Source organism: Lissotriton helveticus, chromosome 2_2 (assembly GCF_964261635.1).
Source record: "Lissotriton helveticus chromosome 2_2, aLisHel1.1, whole genome shotgun sequence".
Lineage (NCBI taxonomy): Eukaryota > Metazoa > Chordata > Amphibia > Caudata > Salamandridae > Lissotriton > Lissotriton helveticus.
This window is the reverse complement of record NC_136060.1, coordinates 417,386,067-417,405,078: the sequence shown is the minus strand read 5'-3', so window position 1 is coordinate 417,405,078 and position 19,012 is coordinate 417,386,067. Positions and strand designations below refer to the sequence as shown.

The window sequence follows — 19,012 nt, the reverse complement described above, 5'->3', positions numbered from 1 at the left end:
TCACAATAGCTGCACTTATTTATTTATGCAAAACATTTATAAGGCACACTATCCCCATACTGGTATCCTGGCGCTGAGGCCTTTACCGGGACAGAAGCAGCTGCAACTGAATAAACAGCGAAGTGCACAGATGGGTTACTTGGGGAACAGCCAACATTTCAAGGCCTTTCTAAAGTGCAATAAATCAACTGAAGTTCTGAGGAAGGCTGTTCATAAAAGCCCGCCCTCGCTGTCTAATCTTCCAAAATTTGGCAATGCAGATAAGATTTGCTATTGTGGAGCGGAGACATCTCCCCTGGGGTGTATCTTTTCAATCTGTTTTGAAGGGGCACAGGGCCCTTGCCCTGAATTGCTTCGAAGACTATAAAGAGTGATTTAAAGACTATTCTCGGTTTCAGCGGTAGCCAATGAAGTTCCCTCATTGCATTAAATGCAGAACTACTCGGTCTGTTCAGCGCCAAATTAGCGGCAGAAGCTTGGACTAAGAGAAGCTTAGGGGAAGGACAAAGGCCACCCTGTGCACTTGGTACCTGCTGGATGTAGACACAGTAAAGATGCTAACAAGGGAATTTGTTCAACAATTGAATCGTAGGTGATTGATCGCTCAAATATTTGTGCTTCTGATCAACTGAATTAAATTAATTCCTGCTTTTGTTATAATTTGTCCCATAAATTAGGATACAGTAATCAAAATACTAAAGAAGAAAAGCTACACGGATTTTGAGTTTGACAATATCTCTTTATATAAATCTGTTCTAAAAGGGTATTGTTGACTACATTGAAAGAAGGCTATGCTATGCTGTGCTGAAAGATACTGCCATAATTTGCTGCGTGACTGATTAATAGAAACGCTGCTGTATTTGTAAATTTTAAACCTGTGACCAAAAGCGCTGAAAACGAACGCTGTTCGAGCGCCTCACTTTTATTTTTGCCACCGCGCCGATTTGATTTTAAAAACAGCACGGTGTGATGTTAACTGTGTACCTCACCTAGAAATACGTAGGTCCCCTGTAGCCCGGTCCTCGGCATGCGCTAGGTTTGTTGTGGGGAAGGCACAGGGCGGTACCTTCTTCCTGCCTCCTGGCTGGGGCAGGCTCTGATTGGACAAAGTAAGTTTGGAGAGGCGGAGCTGAACTAAAGCACGTCCTCTACAAAAATCAGTCCCTTTGTATGACGCGCAGCGAATACGCGCAGCACCCGCGCCAAACACCGCGCCAAACACCGCGCCAAAGACTAGCCTAAGACATGCCCGTCTGGGCCCGTCCGGGACAAGACGGGACATGGGGCATGACATCCTACATCCCTCGTGTTGCAGGTATGACCTCCATGCAATTAAAAGCGCTGCACCCTAAATTACATCACGACTGTATTGGCCTCTCGCCACTAGGGGACACATATTGTAACAACTGCAACTTAGAACTTACAAATATCCAACCCTATTCGGACCCAATACCAACTTCCCAAACTACAACTAAATGCTCAAATCGCACTCACCTCAACTACTCCTTCCTTAGCGTTAATTGCAGATCCCTACCTCAGCACAAATTAGACATCTTCACCCTTTTACAAGATGACGCCCCAAGTGCCCTCTTCCTAACAGAAACTTGGCTACACGAGAGCTCCGGACCAGATGTAGCTATGGCTCTCCCTGATAACTATGCTATTGTACGGCAAGATAGACAAGGCCAAGTGGGTGGAGGGATTGCAATTATATATCTTAAAGAATTTATTTGTAAATTGCTCCCAGCCAATATCCCAGACTGTGAAGCCGCCTCCTTCCAAATCACCCTCAACCCGAATTTCACTCTGTCTGGTCTGCTAATATATAGACCACCCGGGAGCGCTAACTCCTGGACAGCCAACTTAGCAAACCACATCGCCCCATTGCTGTTACATTTTAAAAATTTTACACTCCTAGGGGACCTAAATCTGCACCTTGAGGATCAAACTAATGTGGCTTGCTGTAATCTTATAGAAGATTTCACTGCTCTAAACTTAACGCTTCTCAACAGCGGTCCTACACACAGGGCGGGTCACCTATTGGACCCTGTTTTTTCGAATACCCCTGACCTAAAATGGACCCAAACCAGCCCCATATGCTGGTCAGATCACCATCTCGTTAGCTTCAGCCTAACTAGACCATTTCCTCCCAGGAATACTACCTGGCCTGCACAATCCATGAAAAATTGGAAATTATTAGACATGCATAGACTGAACAACGTACTTACAATTAGCACCCCCTCCTATGACCAAAATATGGAAAACATTGCGACAACTACCAACCAGTGGCTGGAAACAGCAGCCAACCAATGCCTTCCTTTAACGGGGGCAAAAAGAAATCTCCACCGCCCCCCTGCCCCTTGGTTCAATGAATCCCTCAAAAATGAAAAATCTAAATGCAAAGTTTTAGAAAGGAAATGGCGCAAAAACTACAACCATGAAAATAAAATAATTTACAATAATGCAAGAAATGCGTATCATACTTCCTGTAGGAAAGCCCGAGCCCTTTATGTGGCAAACACCGTTAACAATGCCACAAACAAAACAAAGACCCTATTTAATATAGTAAAGGATCTAGCAGGTGCGCAAACAACGGCTACAGCCCACCCGTTAACAAAAAAACAATGTCAAGACCTGGCGACATTCTTTAATGACAAAATTGAAATCATTGTCACAAATTTCACCGCTAGTCCCCAAGACATCGCTTTAAAGCAGTATATCCAAAATACCCCGGAGAAAGAAAAATCTCTTGAGAAATGGCCCCCCATAACTTTGGACTCCCTAAAAATGTCTTTGAAGTCCATTTCCTCAGGTTCCCCCTGTGATCCTCTCCCAGTTCGATTTTTAAAACAATTAGACACTTCCCCTTTAACCACTATAGCAAACGTGCTAAATACTTCTCTTCTAACTTCCACTGTTCCGTCAAGCTGGAAACACGCCATCGTGACCCCATTATTGAAAAAACCTTCAGCTGACCCCACGGTCCTATCGAATTATCGGCCTATATCTTTACTCCCCGCCTTTTCTAAATTGATGGAAAGACACATACATGCCACCCTCACTTCCTTCACGCTGAATAACAACCTCCTTCACCCATCGCAATCAGGTTTCCGTGCAGGACACTCAACGGAGACCGCTCTATTGGGTGTAACGGAAAAAATCCGAAAGCTCCTGGATGAGGGTCAGACTGTCGCACTCATTCTTTTAGATTTGAGTGCGGAGTTTGATACTATATCACACAAAATTCTCCTGACCACACTAGAGAGGTTCGGCATCCGTAACGAGGCCCTTCAGTGGATAAAGTCTTTTCTAACCGATAGATCCGTTCAGATCAAATCTAGCATTGCATGCTCAGACACGTTCCCCACTCCCTATGGAGTCCCACAGGGCTCCATCTTGAGCCCGCTGCTTTTTAATTTGTACCTGAGACCACTGGCCGATCTAGCCGACTGCGTTGGCCTTACCTTAATGTCATACGCTGACGACTCTCAGATAATTTTTTCTCTATCTGAGTCAAATCCCTCAACCCCATCCGCTCTGAAAAATGGTCTTCAGGAAATCTTCAACTGGATGACCACCAACCAGTTGAAGTTAAACGGGGATAAAACTGAGGTCCTCCTTCTGGGAAGAAAAAAAGAACTTTGGTGCCCCTCACATTGGCCAACAGAGATGGGCAACCTTCCCATTCCAGCCACACAAGTGAGAAATCTAGGAGTCATTATTGACAATACTCGATGAAACAGCAGGCAAATAAAGTGGCTGGCCTCTGTTTCACCATAATAAAATGGTTAAAGGAAATTATCTGGATGTTGCCCCAAAATACCCAAAAAACCGTAGTCAACGCACTAATAACGTCACGCATTGACTACGGTAACATTCTTTACCTGAGCTCAAAATCTAGCAGTGATCAAACGACTGCAAATGTTCCAAAACGCTGCTGCACGTCTCCTATGCAGGATCCCAAAGTTTGACAGAATATCAAAACACTTAAATGATTTACACTGGCTCAGGATAGAACATCGGATTAGCTTCAAAACCTTGATATATATGTTTAGAATTAAAACCAAAACTGCACCCGGCTACCTACAAGCCTTGGCCTCCCCCTATCTCCCAACAAGGGATCTCCGATCTCAAACAGCAGCAAATTTCACTGTTCCAAGATTCAAACTGCAAAAAACGGGAGGACGCTCTTTTGCTGTGAGAGGGCCCACTCTATGGAACTCACTCCCCCCGCAGATCCGGAAAGAAGAAAGCTATACTAAATTCCGGAAATGCGTAAAAACCTGGCTATTTCAGAAGCAATTGCAGTAATACCACAATTTGGCTATCTTCCTTCTATCCAATCGAATGTCACAGGCGCCGGGAAACCCTTTTTGGGTAGCTGTAGCGCCATACAAATGCAAAAAATAAAATAAAATAATAAATTGTTACAATAAATAAATAAAAATGTCATCAAAGACAAATGGACAAGAAATAAATGAATTGTTCTTAACATCCACTTGTGTTGTAGTCCACTCTTAATAAATGGATAACAGTGAATCTTGCACAATCTAAGACAATGATTCAGTTGTCTGAATTTCTTAAACTTGGAAGATATGGACAAAAAAAGTCGATTTGAGCGATCAATCACCTGCGATTCAATTGTTGAACAAATTCCCTTGTTAGCATCTTTACTGTACAAAACTTTAGCCCAAGCTCGCAAGGGTATATTGGGTCACCCATCTTTTATATAATTGGATGTAGGCACAGTCACAGGAAGTAAGTGTGCAACAGGTGGAAGGTCACCACCATGTGCTAGGTGTGAAGCGCCTGAATATGTGGCCGGTGGGGCGAGGGAGTAAACGACATGATCGAAAGTCTTGCTCAGCGCCCAGAGTCTGCCAATCATTGTGTCTGGTGGATGGATGCGCCGTATGAACTTCAGTCAATGGGCAAAGTATGTTATGGCAAAACCTAGGGAATACACTTAAAAAAAATTGAGGTGGCACTGGGGTTGTTTATTGAAAACGCAAAAAAATGTGTTTTGTAAAAGACATAAAAGGTCCTCCAGAGCCTTCATTTTATAAGGAGGTATAGATAAAATCCAGAATTCTATGGTTATAGTGATGTATCTAGACATAACTCATCCAATGCACTGCTTAAGACTCTGCAAATGCATCACAGGTACATTACAAATCATACCATGAATGAAACACAGAAATATAAGAGTCTTACCCTATTAGGATATTGTGATGCTGGGTGTCATCTGCATGATATAAGCATAATAATTATTGACGTCAGTGAAGTCACAAGTGAATTGTTTTATTCCCATCAGCATTGCTTTTGGTTTGTAAGTTATGGGTTTAATGGCTGTATGGATTGTGCTCCTAACCATAAATTGCGAATTTCTGTGGTTTTCAGGTTTGTTGCAACCATAACTGTATTTATGCTCTTAGGAAATTACATAAATAACACCACTGATAACATCACATAACACTTCATTATATACGTCATTGATGAACTCAATGAAGCTTGTTTGATTACTCTTTCTACATCTTTTGCTTGACAATGGACAGGGCTTTAAATGGGTTGAAAAAACGGGGGGTCGCTCTAAAGAGCGTGGCCAATGTAATATAGGGCGTGGCTTAAAAACAAATAAGCAAAAAATCTGTGCTTAGCATTGTGTGCCGCCCGACTTGTATTTTGCTGTTTCTGTTATTGCATCCAGATGTATGATACTAAAAGTAATATCATACCTACAACAAGTCAGGACTATTGACTTTGTCAATGGTTGTTAGTTGCATGAGATAAATAAGCAGCAACTATGGCTTGTATATAATATTGAAAAAGTTTCCACTTAAAGCCCTGGTGACACCACGACAATGTTGCTGTTCCTGAGTTTCAAAAAGAGTAGGGAAATCCAGAGAGAAAATGACTCTCTTTAACCCGTTGACTGCGGCGCGAATTCCGCTGCGGTGCAGGGTATTTTAATCAGTCTACGGGTTTGGACTGCCCCCGGCCGTCCCCTGCACACGCCCATCGCCACGTGGGACTGCGGGGGGCCGTCCTCAGCATGGACTCTCTTTAAAGGATTTCCCTTCCCCCTACTACGCTCACATGGCATGACGTCATGCCGTAACTTCTCCACTAGTGAGAAGTGAGCAGTCTGAGCAAGCGCACATCGATGTACCTGCTGTCACTGCAGTCCGGAAAAAAGCGACCGCCGGTGCCAGGGCACTAAACAGAGCCCGTTAGGAACCCATTTCGAGGCCCCATTTAAAAAACTAATGGTGCTCAGCGCCAATGAGACCCAGCCCATTTAAAGCCCATACAATGGAAATATATCTTTGTTTCTATGTCTCCTTTGTAAGGATACCCTGTACTGTCCCCATGCAACTACAGTTAGTATATATGAATATGCAATTAGAGCGAGTTTATTTACAGCAGCCATTCTTCTCTATATTCTTTGCAACAACACGTTTTTGCTGACAGTACTCCAGCCTTTCAAACTGAATTTAAAGTTTTAATGTAATCAAGGACGGTTTGTGTGAAATCCTAAACAGTGCTTGGAGAAAGTTATGGCTGCTAGCTCACCATAAGTGTTAAATTATGGCTTTTTGGTTTTTAATTTTAAATATAATATCCCATCAAATAGGATGTTTGTAGTGTTTATTTTAATTCTTGGTATTTTGTGTTATTAATAAACACCCATTTTGTTTTTCCTGGAAGTTATATAATTTGAAGGGTTGTTATGGTTCAGCGTAAAACCTATAAAATCGCAGACATTCCGCAGTTAGATTTAACTGTGCAACCATAAGGCCTTCTCAATGCAGTGCTATTAACGTCACACATGATTACATGTATGACAACACAAATTATGTGATCATTGATTTAATTTATGGAGTGACACATTTGCATCACGTAGAGACAAAAAGGAGCTCCATTTTGACTCACAAGTAAGACCTATTTCTGGCAGTCTTGCAAGGCAGTTGTAAGACTGCAGTACCATTGTCACCACCCAGATGTCCTCACGAAGGATATATAGAGCCAAAGGTTGCAGCAGTTGCACTCACAGTTACACACATTAAAGGCAGTTGTCTTGCTGCATTACCGCTCACAGCATTTCCACGTTTTTACACTAAATAGAACTATGAAAAGTTCATTTTTGTTTGCATTCAACCCATGTATACCAAATTAAGTTAAACAATCGAGCACATCCTCATGTCAGAAGGACATGTCGAATATGACTCTGATGCCATTCTTTTCATTGTACTTGACAGTAGCTAATTGACAACAAAGTAAATTCTAAATTCTCTTCAGGACCCTACAGAACCTTATATACCACAATATTCCGATGACGGCGAACCCGGCAACAATAGATGGGTTTCTTGCATCTTAAGCAGCCAGTTGAACTGCAGTAGCAGTAAAGCCTAGGACACCAAATAATTAACTCAGCTGCTTTCGCTCACAAACTGGAAATGTTACCAACTTGTTGAACGCACCCCAAAATAAACTTACATTTCAATTTAATGTAAGAGAAGATGAATCTACTCGAGGCCGGGGATCGCGGCCTGGTGCGGAGGCGTGCAGCGGGAGTGGCCTCACTGGGCTCCCTGGTGCCGGCCGTGTGCTTGTTTCGTCGGCGGAGCCTGCTGCCATCTGAAGCTCCGCCGTTTCAGCGCTTGTGACGCCCTGGAGGGCTCTCTGGGAGCACTCGGCGCGGCCTGTGATCTGCAGGGAGACCGGAGGTGAGGCGCGGCGCCCGCCCTCTCGCCTGGAGCTCCCGAGGGCTCTGTGAGGGGCCCCCCCGCCCGGATCGATGCCCCTGGAGCCGGGGCTTGGCAACTTACGTGACGCCCGGGGCGGAGTGGCCTTGTGTCCCGCCCTGAGGTCCTGAACTCTGGAGCTGAGGCCCTGCGGGACTGGGCCGCCATCTTATCCGCGGCTTAGCGGAGACACGGACTGCCTTGAGGCCTGTGTGCGGCGGGGGTTTACGGACCCCAGCGGCAGCGGTGTGCTGCTTCCCCCCCCCCCACGCGTACGGGGGACGGGTGCCTGAGCGCCTTCACGTTGGGCCGTGGAAAAAGGAAAAGGGAAGTGGGGGGCCGACCTCCGGTGTCCCTGACTCAACGCTTGGTGGAGCCGTTTCTCTCCGCTGCTGCTGGGCCCCGGCCCCTCTGGAGTGTGCTGGTTCCCCTGGACCCCTCCGGCGGCCTGGTGGGGAGAGGACTGCTTGTTCGCGCTTCGGCTGCTCCTGAGGCGCTGTTTCCTGGGCTGGTGGCCCTTGAGTGATTGACGCGGGGCTCAGCTTTGTGGGCAGGCTTCCCGGATCTCCAGGGGCCTGAAGACCCTTGCCCACAGGTCTGGTGGAGTGTTGGCCTCTCACGACATCCTTGCTCCCTGCATTGGCCTGCCGGACCCGAACTCCGCCGCTTGCTGGGCGAAGGAGAAGGGGTGCATCCTGTGTTCGCTCTCCTAGGACCCCTGGATCCGTCCATCTCCTGACCGCTCCAGGGCTGAGCAGGTGGCCAACTTCAACTGCCCCCCGCGATAGCCACTGCCCGGAGGGGGCGAGGGTGGTCATCATAGCCTTCGGCGCAGGTGTGTGGTCCTGCCTTTCTGCGGCCTGGGGTCCCCTTGATCCTCGAGGAACTGCCTGGAGCCCTCAGGCGGGGAGACAGGGGGTGTGAGAAGTCTCGGAGTCTCCCGGAGAGGAATTGTTGAGTCCTGTGACCTCCGGCGATGCGTAAATACAGGATGTCGAAGTCCACCCAGCCCAACACAATCACCCAATACACTACCCAGAGGCTGCCCTCACAAAGAATTACCCGTCAGACTGGCCAGGAGGAGGGTGCGGAGGGGCCGGCGGAACCATCCAGAGCTGAACTGCTGAAAGCTATACAGGGCTCCCACACTGCGCTTGAGCGGCAGATCGAGACAGTTTCTATTGATGTCAACCTCTTGCGCACGGACCTCCGTAAGGTGGCGGATAAAGTCTCCGACGCTGAGGGCAATATCACTCAACTACAGGGTGAGGTGGCCTCCCTCAAGAAAACAGGAACGACCATCACGGCTGCGACACATGCCCTGGAGCGAAGAGCGGAGGACGCGGAGGGTAGGGCGCGCCGTAGTAACATTAGGGTCCTAGGTGTACCGGAACGATTGGAGGCGGGCAACGCCGAACGTTATCTGGAAACTTGGATTCGGACCCACCTGTGCCCACAGGGACTGTCCAGTGTCTTTGTTATCGAGCGAGCACACAGGGCCCTAGTGCCGCCTCCGCGCCCGGGGGAATCCCCGGGAGCGATTATCGCCAAGATATTGAACTACACGGACCGGGACTGTATACTGAGGGCAGCAAGGGAAGCGGACAACCTCACTATTGAAAACAGCCGCATCTCCATATATCCGGACTACACCCAGCAGGTACAGGAGCAGCGGAAATCTTACCTGGCCGTGAAACAGAAGCTCCGGGAAATGAAGCTGCAGTATATGCTCTTGTACCCAGCTAAGCTCAAAGTACTCTCACAAGGTCGTGCTCATTTTTTCGAATCCCCGGCGGAGGTCTGGGAGTGGCTTGAGATACGCGGCGATGATCTACCACCGGGAGAACGAGGAGGTCCCCGGGAGACGTGGGGCACCCGCCCTCAGAGACGGCGCCGCGGGAGACGACGGCGCCGGTCGGCCTCAATGGATCCTGCAGAGCCTAGAATCATGGTGGGTGAGGATGGTGTTCTCCTGTTGGGACCACCCGGGGGGGAGGCGGGACCGGAGTCTCTGATCAGGTCTCTCCCTGGAGACACTTTGGTTCCGGACACTCTGCAAGATACGGTGCCCACCACAGACACCGAGGCACCGGTGATTCCTAAGACCGGACTACCCGAGACAATGACGCAGCCGGTCTCATCCTGAGGTACTTGTAAACTCCACAATGCTGTCCTTGAGGCGGGAGGAACTTTGATGCCCTTGCTGATGTTTTGTGAGGCGGGTGGGCTCCACTGTTTCCCGGGGAGGATGGGATGGAGCGGAGGACTTGCAACCAGTTGAGGGGGAATCTAGGGCGGGGTAACTGCATGCTCTGTTATAGTATCTTGCCTGAGTTTTGCTATGTTAGTCAGGGTCTAGCGGGGAGCTGGGAGGGGGGTGGGTGGGAAGTGCCGGTTGGGTTGGTGTGTGTGTGTGGGGGTTGTTTGGAACGGATGGGGTGGCTGTGCACGTCCTGGCACTGGCAGGGGGAGGGCAAGGTAGCATGTTTTGTTGTTTTTACTGCCTGTATGCTCGAAGGTGGGGGTGGTGGGGTGTGTTTTGGGGGCATTAAAGGGTTTGGGGCTTTCGAAGGTTGGGTGGGGTATTGGGGGACGATTGTTGTTGGCATCGAGGCACCGTTCAGGGTCACAAGCGGGGGAACCCACTGGAATGCGCTTACTGCCCCAGAAGGGCATCAACACAGGCCATGGGTTATAAGTTGATGACATGGAACGTGCGGGGGCTCGGCACCTGCGCCAAGAGACATAGGGTCCTGTCCTTCCTCCGCCGCCACGGGGTTGCCATCGCATGTCTGCAGGAAACACATCTAACAGATGAGGGTGCTCAAAAATTGGCTAAAAAATGGAGAGGTCAGATGTTCCACTCCTCCTTCTCTACCTATGCTAGGGGGGTATTGATCTGGGTGGCCCCCGGGGTGCCCTTTGCAGTCCAATATGTGGAGGCTGATATAGAGGGTAGGTACCTACTACTACGGGTGAAACTAGATGGGAGGGATTTCTCGATCTTGAATTCATATGCGCCCAATGTTGATGACCCTGACTTCTTCTCCCGGCTCCAGGATGTCCTGGTTTTGGAGCTAGATGCCCACCTCCTTTGGTTTGGGGACTTTAACTGTGTGTTGGACTCAGAGTTGGATAGGCATCCCCCCAGGGCCGGCACGAAACCTCGTATGACGGCGAACCTTCGGGTAGTGATGGCTAATCTGGGGCTTGTAGACGTATGGCGACAGCACCATCCCTCACAAAAATTGTATACCTGCTAGACTCCGACACATAATACACATAGCAGACTAGACAGGGTCCTCGCTGCGAATAGGGACGTGTCCCTCTCCCTGACGGTCACCCACCAGGCCCGCTTTTTGTCAGACCATTCCCCGGTGGCGTGCATGGTCCAGTGGCTTGCCCGGCCATCTCGTCCTCGGACTTGGAGGATGCCCAGGGATCTATTACAAGACCCGGTGGGTAAAGCCCATGTGGAGACAGCTCTTACTGATTATTTGGATTTGAACTGGGGTGGCGCTGACTTGTCCTATGCGGTCAAATGGGATGCCATGAAAGCAGTGGTGCGAGGTACGTGCATGGGCTTGACCTATGGCGTCCGGAAGCAGTTGCTCCGTGACCTGGATAAAGCGGAAGACCGCCTACGGAACTGTCAGGCTCTTTCGGACCCAGACGACCCGGATTTGGAGTCGGAGAGGTCGGCCAGGGAGGAGGTTCAGGACATACTGACTAGGCTTGATAAGTACACTCTGGGCCAGTATCGTCAGCGACTCCATCGCAAAGGGGATAAGGCTGGGAGACTTCTGGCCTGGATTCTTAGGAGGAAATTCGCCCCGGAACGGATAGCTGCTCTGCGCAACCCTGCGGGGAACCTCGTACATTCTGAGGCGGGTATCCTGGGGGTTCTACGGGCCCATCTACAGGCAGTATATGCTGCAGACCCCTCGGTTACGGAGTCCGGTTCTCGGGCTTACCTTCAGGGGTTGCCCCTCCAGACTTTATCGGAGGAGGCGGCGAAGGAGTTGGAGGTGCCCTTATCCCTGCATGAGCTCAAGGTCGCGCTGGCCAGTCTGCCGCGGGCCAAGACCCCTGGTGGGGAAGGGTTTCCCCCGGAATTTTATCAGACATTTGAGAAGGCCCTAGCGCCCCGGCTCCTGCAGGTCTATGGTGAGGCGCTGGAGAGTGCCGCCCTCCCACCCTCTATGAATCAGGGGGAGGTGTGCATGATTCTCAAACCTGGAGGCGACAGCTGCGACCCTGCAGCGTATCGGCCCATTACTCTCATTAACACGGACGCGAAACTTCTCACGAAAATGCTTGCGAATCGTCTGGCACCACACATGGCGCTTCTTGTGCATCAGGATCAATGCGGCTTCATTCCCGGACGCAACACCGCGATGAACCTCCGTCGGTTGAACCATATTATACATGAAGTACGCGATAGACAGGACCCCCAGGTCCTGGTGTCCATAGATCTGGCCAAGGCATTCGAGACGGTAGATTGGGGATATCTACTGGAGGTGCTTCGAATGGTGGGTCTGGGCCCCATCTACTGTAATTGGATCCGGATCCTTTATGGGTCACCTCGAGCTCGGGTTCGCCTTGGCGCGGCCCGTTCGGAGGACTGGCCCCTGGGCAGGGGCACGCGGCAGGGGTGCCACCTCTCGCCGCTGCTCTTTGCCTTGGCAATTGAACCTTTGGCGGTCCAGGTGCGGATCGAAATGGCGCGGTGGGGTGTCAGGGTGGGGGACACCGTCAATGTGGTCTCCCTGTACGCGGATGATGCTCTATTTTACCTAACTTCCCCGAATGAGTCGCTGCCACTCTTACTGCAGCTATTGGAACGCTTCGACGCGGCGTCGGGTCTCCGGATTAATCCTGATAAATCCCTAATTTTCCCCTTGGCGGGATATGGCCCCGACCAGCGGGCGCACCTCCCACATCTGGGGTTGCGATGGGAACTGGAAGCCTTCCGATATCTGGGCGTTCAGGTGGCGCCGACGGATGACCAGTTGCTGGCCCGCAATGCCGGACGCGTGGTGCGGTCCCTTCAGCAGTCCATCTCGTTCTGGAACACGCTTCCGCTTTCCCTCATGGGACGATTGGCGGTGGCTAAAATGGTGATGCTCCCGCGACTGCTGTACGTCCTACAGAATTCGCTGTGCCCGATCCCGACAAGCCTGTTTCGCACACTTGACTCACTCCTTACGTCATTGCTCTGGGCGGGTAAGCGTAGTAGAATTGCTTTGCACACTATCGTCCGGAGTCGAGAGGAGGGAGGTCTGGAGGCTCCGAGATTTGACCTGTACTATTTCGTGGCACAGCTCCACCCAGCTGCGCGCTGGTTCTCCGGCACGGCTAACTGGGAATTGGCCCTCTTGGCGGGACGGGCTGATGAGGAGACACTTCAGGTGGCACTGATGCAGGGACGGGAGCGGATGGGTCCTTGCCCTATGTGGTGAGACACGCTGCAACGATCTGGCAACGGTTCGTAGAGAAAATACTGCGGCGAGCCCCTTTCCATAGGGAATTGCCTGTGTGGATTCTGGCGCCTGTAATGCGGATGGCAGAACACATGTCCTTCCGTTCCTGGAAGGAGGGGGGATGTGAAACGTTGGCGGACCTGTACCCAGATGACTCCTTTGTGACCTTCGAGGGGGCCGCGGCAGCCTTTGGCCTGACGGAGGGACATTACCTACATTATAGGGGACTGCAGGACATGGCGCGAGTGACCTGGCCGCAGTTCCCGGAGGCGCCTCCGATGTCGCACACCCTTAACATTCTCCTTTCCTGTGGCAGGGGCCGACGGCTTACTGCATTGTTGTATGCCGCGATGCGGAAGGACTCGGTTCCTCCGGTCTCCCCGGCCTGGGCTGCGTGGGAGGCGGATCTCTGGGTCCCCCTGGAACCCGACCGGCGCAAACGAATCGGCACATTGACCCGTATGGTTTCGTGTAACGCACGGTTCAAGCTCATCCACTTCAATTTTATGCACCGCGCTTATATGACCCCAGTGTCCTTACACCGCATCTCCAATGACCGACGAGACGACTGCCCTAGATGTGGACAGAGTGGGGCGGGCTTTTTCCATTTAGCCTGGGAGTGCCCCCCGGTAGCGACCTTCTGGGGACAGGTGGTTGGGCGCATCAGGTGGATTACGGGATTCCGGATCGCCTTGGATCCACTACATTGTCTGTTAGCCCTGGTACCCAAGCCCAAAAAGAGTAAATTGTCCTATAAGCTGTTGCAACTGCTATTGGTGCTCGCAAGACGCAGGGTGGCCATCACCTGGATGGGTAGTCGAGCCCCGGAGCTGACATCTTGGCTTAGAGACTTCAAGGAATGGTCCCTGGTGGAGGAAACACACATGCAACATACACGCAGAGATGAGAAACTGCAGGAGGACCTGTTAGCATGGCGCATGATGTGTGCGGTGGGTTCTGTAGACAGTGATTCCGATGCCACAAGTGCTGAGCTGTTGACTCCACAGGGGTCGGTCTCCGGGGAGTGGTGCCTAATACCGCACGTATACCCTCTGTAAATAGGTGATTTACTTGCTATCCCTAATGGATCTGTGTTTGTTTTTGATATGATACCTGCGCCCAGATGGGCCCTGTTGACCTGAACGGAATGTATATACCTGGGTTTCACTGATGCCGAGTTTGTGGGGGGGGGAGAGTTTTTCCATTTGTTCTAGTAAACAGAAAAGAGCATAGTGATGATGTTTTTCTTTATCTGGCTGTAATACGGCATGTTTATTGATTTGTCATGAATACGGAGCCCTTGTCTTTGGTACCTACCTGCCACCCAGCCTCCGGGATGTGGGCTGAATGGCTGTGTCTGTTGAGATCTCACTGACTCCTTGCGTTACGGATGGAACATGTTTCGAACTGCTCAAATGTATCTTTTTACATCACGCTCAAAATAAAGTATTTAAAAAAAAAATGTAAGAAAAGATACATTTAAAGCAGTTTAATTTTTTTCTGTGGTTGTAATTTGTAATAATATAATAATAATAATAATCCACATTTGTAAAGCGCACAATCACCCGTAAGGGTCTCTTGGCGCTGGGGGCCGTCGGGAAGATTAAGCAAGCTATTGCCCAGAGTCACATGGTGCTGGGCTAATCTGCCACCGGTGCCGGGGATCGAACCGTGATCCCCAGATTCCAGCGTCAGTCGCCCTGGCCGCGGCGCCACACCTCTTCTTGGGGCATTAGTTTAGGGAGGGGTAAGTATCAACTTCAAGTACTAACCATAATCCATGTCAGGGTGAACCACTAAAGTCACTAAATAAACCTAAGCTCAACTCCCTGGTAGCTATGGCACAGAACAGACAGGCTTAATGTAGAGGCAAAGTATTGATGCAGTACTAAATAAGTAATGACGTTGTAATGCAAACCAATAAAAATCTCAAAATAAACTTAGCAAATAGAGTGACATCCAGTACACATAATGACAAAACTTTGATCAGGGGAACCATAGATATGCATTTTTAAGTAGAAACACAAACAAGCCCAGGACATAGGTGCAATTTGATGCCAATGGTGGTGGAGCATGGGTCGGATACTTGATCCAAGTTCGACCTGGAATTTTTTTTTAACTTCTTACTCTAGTCCTTTAAGTCCCAGTTTATCACAAGGTACACTTCTAAAGCCCCCCAGGACATCAGGGGAGGCACTTAGAGAATCACTTACAGACAGGCAAAGTCCAGTCCAGGTCCACTTGCCACTGATCAGCTGGGCAGGTGCAGGAAAAGCCTTTTGTAGTTTCAGGCAGAGGTCAATTTATGACCCTTTGAGTCCATGTATTTGTCCTGGGTACTAAAGAGAGCAAAGGGATTGTCCTCTAGAGCTGGTTCAGTCTTTTTGTGATCCAGGAGTGTCTGGAGATGCCATATTTATTTTTAGCACAAACTTATTTGTGGGAATGTCAAGAGGCCCACTGCGAAAGGGGCCTGACTTGCTGGGGAGACAGCAGAAGGGTGCAGGTCTGCGTGTTAGCAAACTCTGCTTGTGACAGGATAGGCTTCTACGAAGGTAATCAACTACTTGGCCATTCTGTCGCACAACATCACCTCCCCACAACCTATGCCTTGTCAGTGAGCTGGGAGCAAGTTCACACCTTATTCTCACCAAATACTAATTACTGTCTGGCAGATGCTGGAGAGCAAAATGCAGATTTAGCTTCCATGGACTTCAGGCAGGGAAAATGTAATGTATTAGATGTTACTTTTATGTAATAACTAGAAAAAATATGACTTCTCAATTTTAATCGATTTTTAATAACTATTTTTTTTGTTACTATCAGAATAGTTGTTTAATTTCATAGCTAGTACCATTGCCAAGATACAGTGTTAGTATTTAATAGAGCGACCCCGTGCTTTCCTATGGAACAGTCAACCTGCTAGCTTTAGCCATTGTACGGACATTTGGAACATTTAACTTTGTAATGTCCTACTTTTAAATAAAATGCACCCTGCCTTTATGGACACAAAGGCCTACTTTAGGGGGGGGACATAATAATATTCAAAAGAAATGTTTTAGGCCTGTCACCAGGGTTTATTTTGACAGGTTGAATTGGCAGTTAAAAAACTGCTCTGTCAGACTACAATGGTCTGGGGTCGGGTTACTTTTTGAGAGTAATGGGTGGCACAATATGTGCTGCAGCCCACTGGTGTCATTTAACTTACAGGCCTAGGGTATACCTTATACCATATAATAGAGGGGTGTTAGAAAATTAAATGTGCCACTCTGGCATATACTAATTTCATTACGATTAACAGGGAGCTTGGGGACTTTAATATTGGTTAGTAGAGGTAAAGTGTACAGAGTTCTATGGGCAACGGAAACTGTCAAGGAATAAAACTGGAATAATAACACATCAAAATTTGTATTTTCCAACATTTCTTACTGTTTTGCCTAAAAGGCATGACTGCCAAAAATGCTCAGAATAACCTTTGCCTATTTATTGCTGATTAACAATGACTGTAATACTAAAACTGTAAACATTAGACAATTTGTGGCATTGAGGGTATGTTATCAGCCCCTACAGTATGAAATCTATACTTTCATAGTTGAAATAATCAAAATGGAGGTGGAAACTTCAAAATTCACTTATTAAATTGTTGACAATTAAGGGAAATCCTAGCAAACAATAGTACATACCTGTTAAACCATGTATTAACTGTGGCTGTGTCCTACTCTGCGGCCATCTATATCCACTCTCGCACTGGCCCTGTTACTAATTCTTTCCTTAATTTAACAATATAAGATGAGCAGGAAAAAAGCGTAGCTAATTGCCTTAAGCTCAATGGCACACAAGAGCACTGTAGATTCATGCTGCTGGTTTCTTTAAGCTGCTAGAATGTACCCATAGTTAAAAACCTATTCTAGTGGACACGGGCCTCACAAAAACACAATTAGAACCATTGTAAATAGACCATCTATGTCGAGCTCTACGATAACAATTTGTATTCTTTTTAATTGTAGTTGTTGGAAAAGTGGTATTCCTTGGAAGAAAAGAGCAGGAGGAAATATCGTAAAAGAGCAGCTCTTTTGCCTGATCCATGCCTGGCAATCTTTCAACCTGATATTTATTTTGGGTCTGTATCAGAAACATTTGAAAGCAAAGTTGATGACTACATCAGCGAATGGGATACTCAGAAAAGTGTAAGCTGTGTCTCTTCGGAGCTGTCTTTAGAAAGGTAATGTTTCTTTGTGTTTCCGAAGGATCAAAATGTGGTAAAAATTGTAATGTTGTAAATTTATGAAGGAATATAACTTTGAGGTTGACTGCAAGAAGATGACCGATCGTGAACACTATCCCTTAAACTCCAGACTATCAACATTTTAACATTATAGTTGTCAGTACAAATTATAATGAATTCACTTTGTTGGCAACGATTATAACGCTAAAAGATTCATTTGATTATGAGTTGCATTTTTATACTGAAGTATAGTGTTCTATCAATGTAAATGTTACTAGCTACATGAATGAATGGATGTATCAACAATGACTAAATAGGGGGGCGGAGCTTGCCAGCGATGATGGCGGACGCCTAATCCCAGAGCTCCGCGCCATCGCCACTGAAATCCTTCAATAATCCTTACCCCACGAAGCCTGAAGGGTACAACGAGGTGCTACAACACCGCTGCAGCCCGCCGCTACCGGCTGCAATCAAAATTAACGGCCCGGCGACGCGCAGAGCCGCTCACGGCGAGAGAGCAAGTGCCGACACACAGGGCCGCTCCTCCCCGACCTGGATTTGATACGCAGCCCAGCGTGTGTGCCCCGACGTGCGGCGGCCGGACTGACCTTGGCCCGGTGGGACAGAGGTGACTGGGGGAGCGCGAAAGACCGCATCGCGGCGCAAGAAGTGAGCGGACAAGTTTAATCTGCCTGTGCGGCTCTATCTCTTTGCGGGGGGGGGGAGCCTCCTTTTGATGACACACGGGCGCCCACTCGACATTGTGTTAAGCGCCCCCTGGACCTGAGTACTCGGAGCTCCCGCGGTCTCCCCCACCCTGCTTAGCGTGGACACGTGGCACCCCCCTCGGCACTGCAGGACTTGGTGCACGCGCACCGCGGTGCTTGTGTCAGTACTATGGCGGCGTAGGACCCTGGGGGCTACTACTCGGAGCCCCCGAGTCACTTGTGGTGGACTGCTGACTGGAGAGCCCGCTTCGTTGAGGTATTCATGCTGCGCATTTGGAGATAAGGCCGCATTCTACTCACGCGGGCGGTGAGAACGGCACGCCATAGTGGAGACTTGGTGGTGTGCCCTTGAGGTGTCCTGGTGGAGCAGTGGGTGAGCGCATTAGATCTTCGCATCTGCGGAGTTGACCGCCCTGGAGGTGTGGAAGGGCCGTATCCCTGGGCCTGAGGTGACCTGCTAACTCGGAGACAGTGGAGAGGGTGGTCTGCTCAAAGGCTGATTACTTGAAGGGAAGACGTGACACCGGCTAGACGATTTGGCCGAACCCGTCTGGAGCTGCCCTGCGCATTGGCTACAGCATGGGTAAGGGGGACAAAACTCAAACCAAATTGCCCTTCGAACAGCGACGCACTAAGGCCCCAGAAGAGCCAGAAATGGAGTCTGCTCCACAGCCTAGGGGGGCGGAAAGCACTTTTTACGCCGACATTAAAGCCCTGTTGGTAACAATGGAAAAAGGCCTACAAGACAGCATGGCCTCCCTGGGCTCCAAGATAGATGCGCTCTCCTATCGAATGGACCGCATGTCTGAAAGAGTGGATAAACATGCGGAG

At 49.0% G+C, this 19,012-nt stretch overlaps 1 protein-coding gene across 1 annotated transcript in view; it reads left to right on the top strand.

Moving 5' to 3' along the window:
- POLR1A (RNA polymerase I subunit A) overlaps positions 1-19,012 on the top strand; it is a 514,608-nt gene that overhangs the window by 380,693 nt on the left and 114,903 nt on the right. Inside the window, exon 24 of the mRNA XM_078678659.1 lies at positions 17,236-17,450. Coding sequence (XP_078534785.1) covers positions 17,236-17,450 — 215 coding nt within the window. The remainder of the gene's footprint in view (positions 1-17,235; positions 17,451-19,012) is intronic.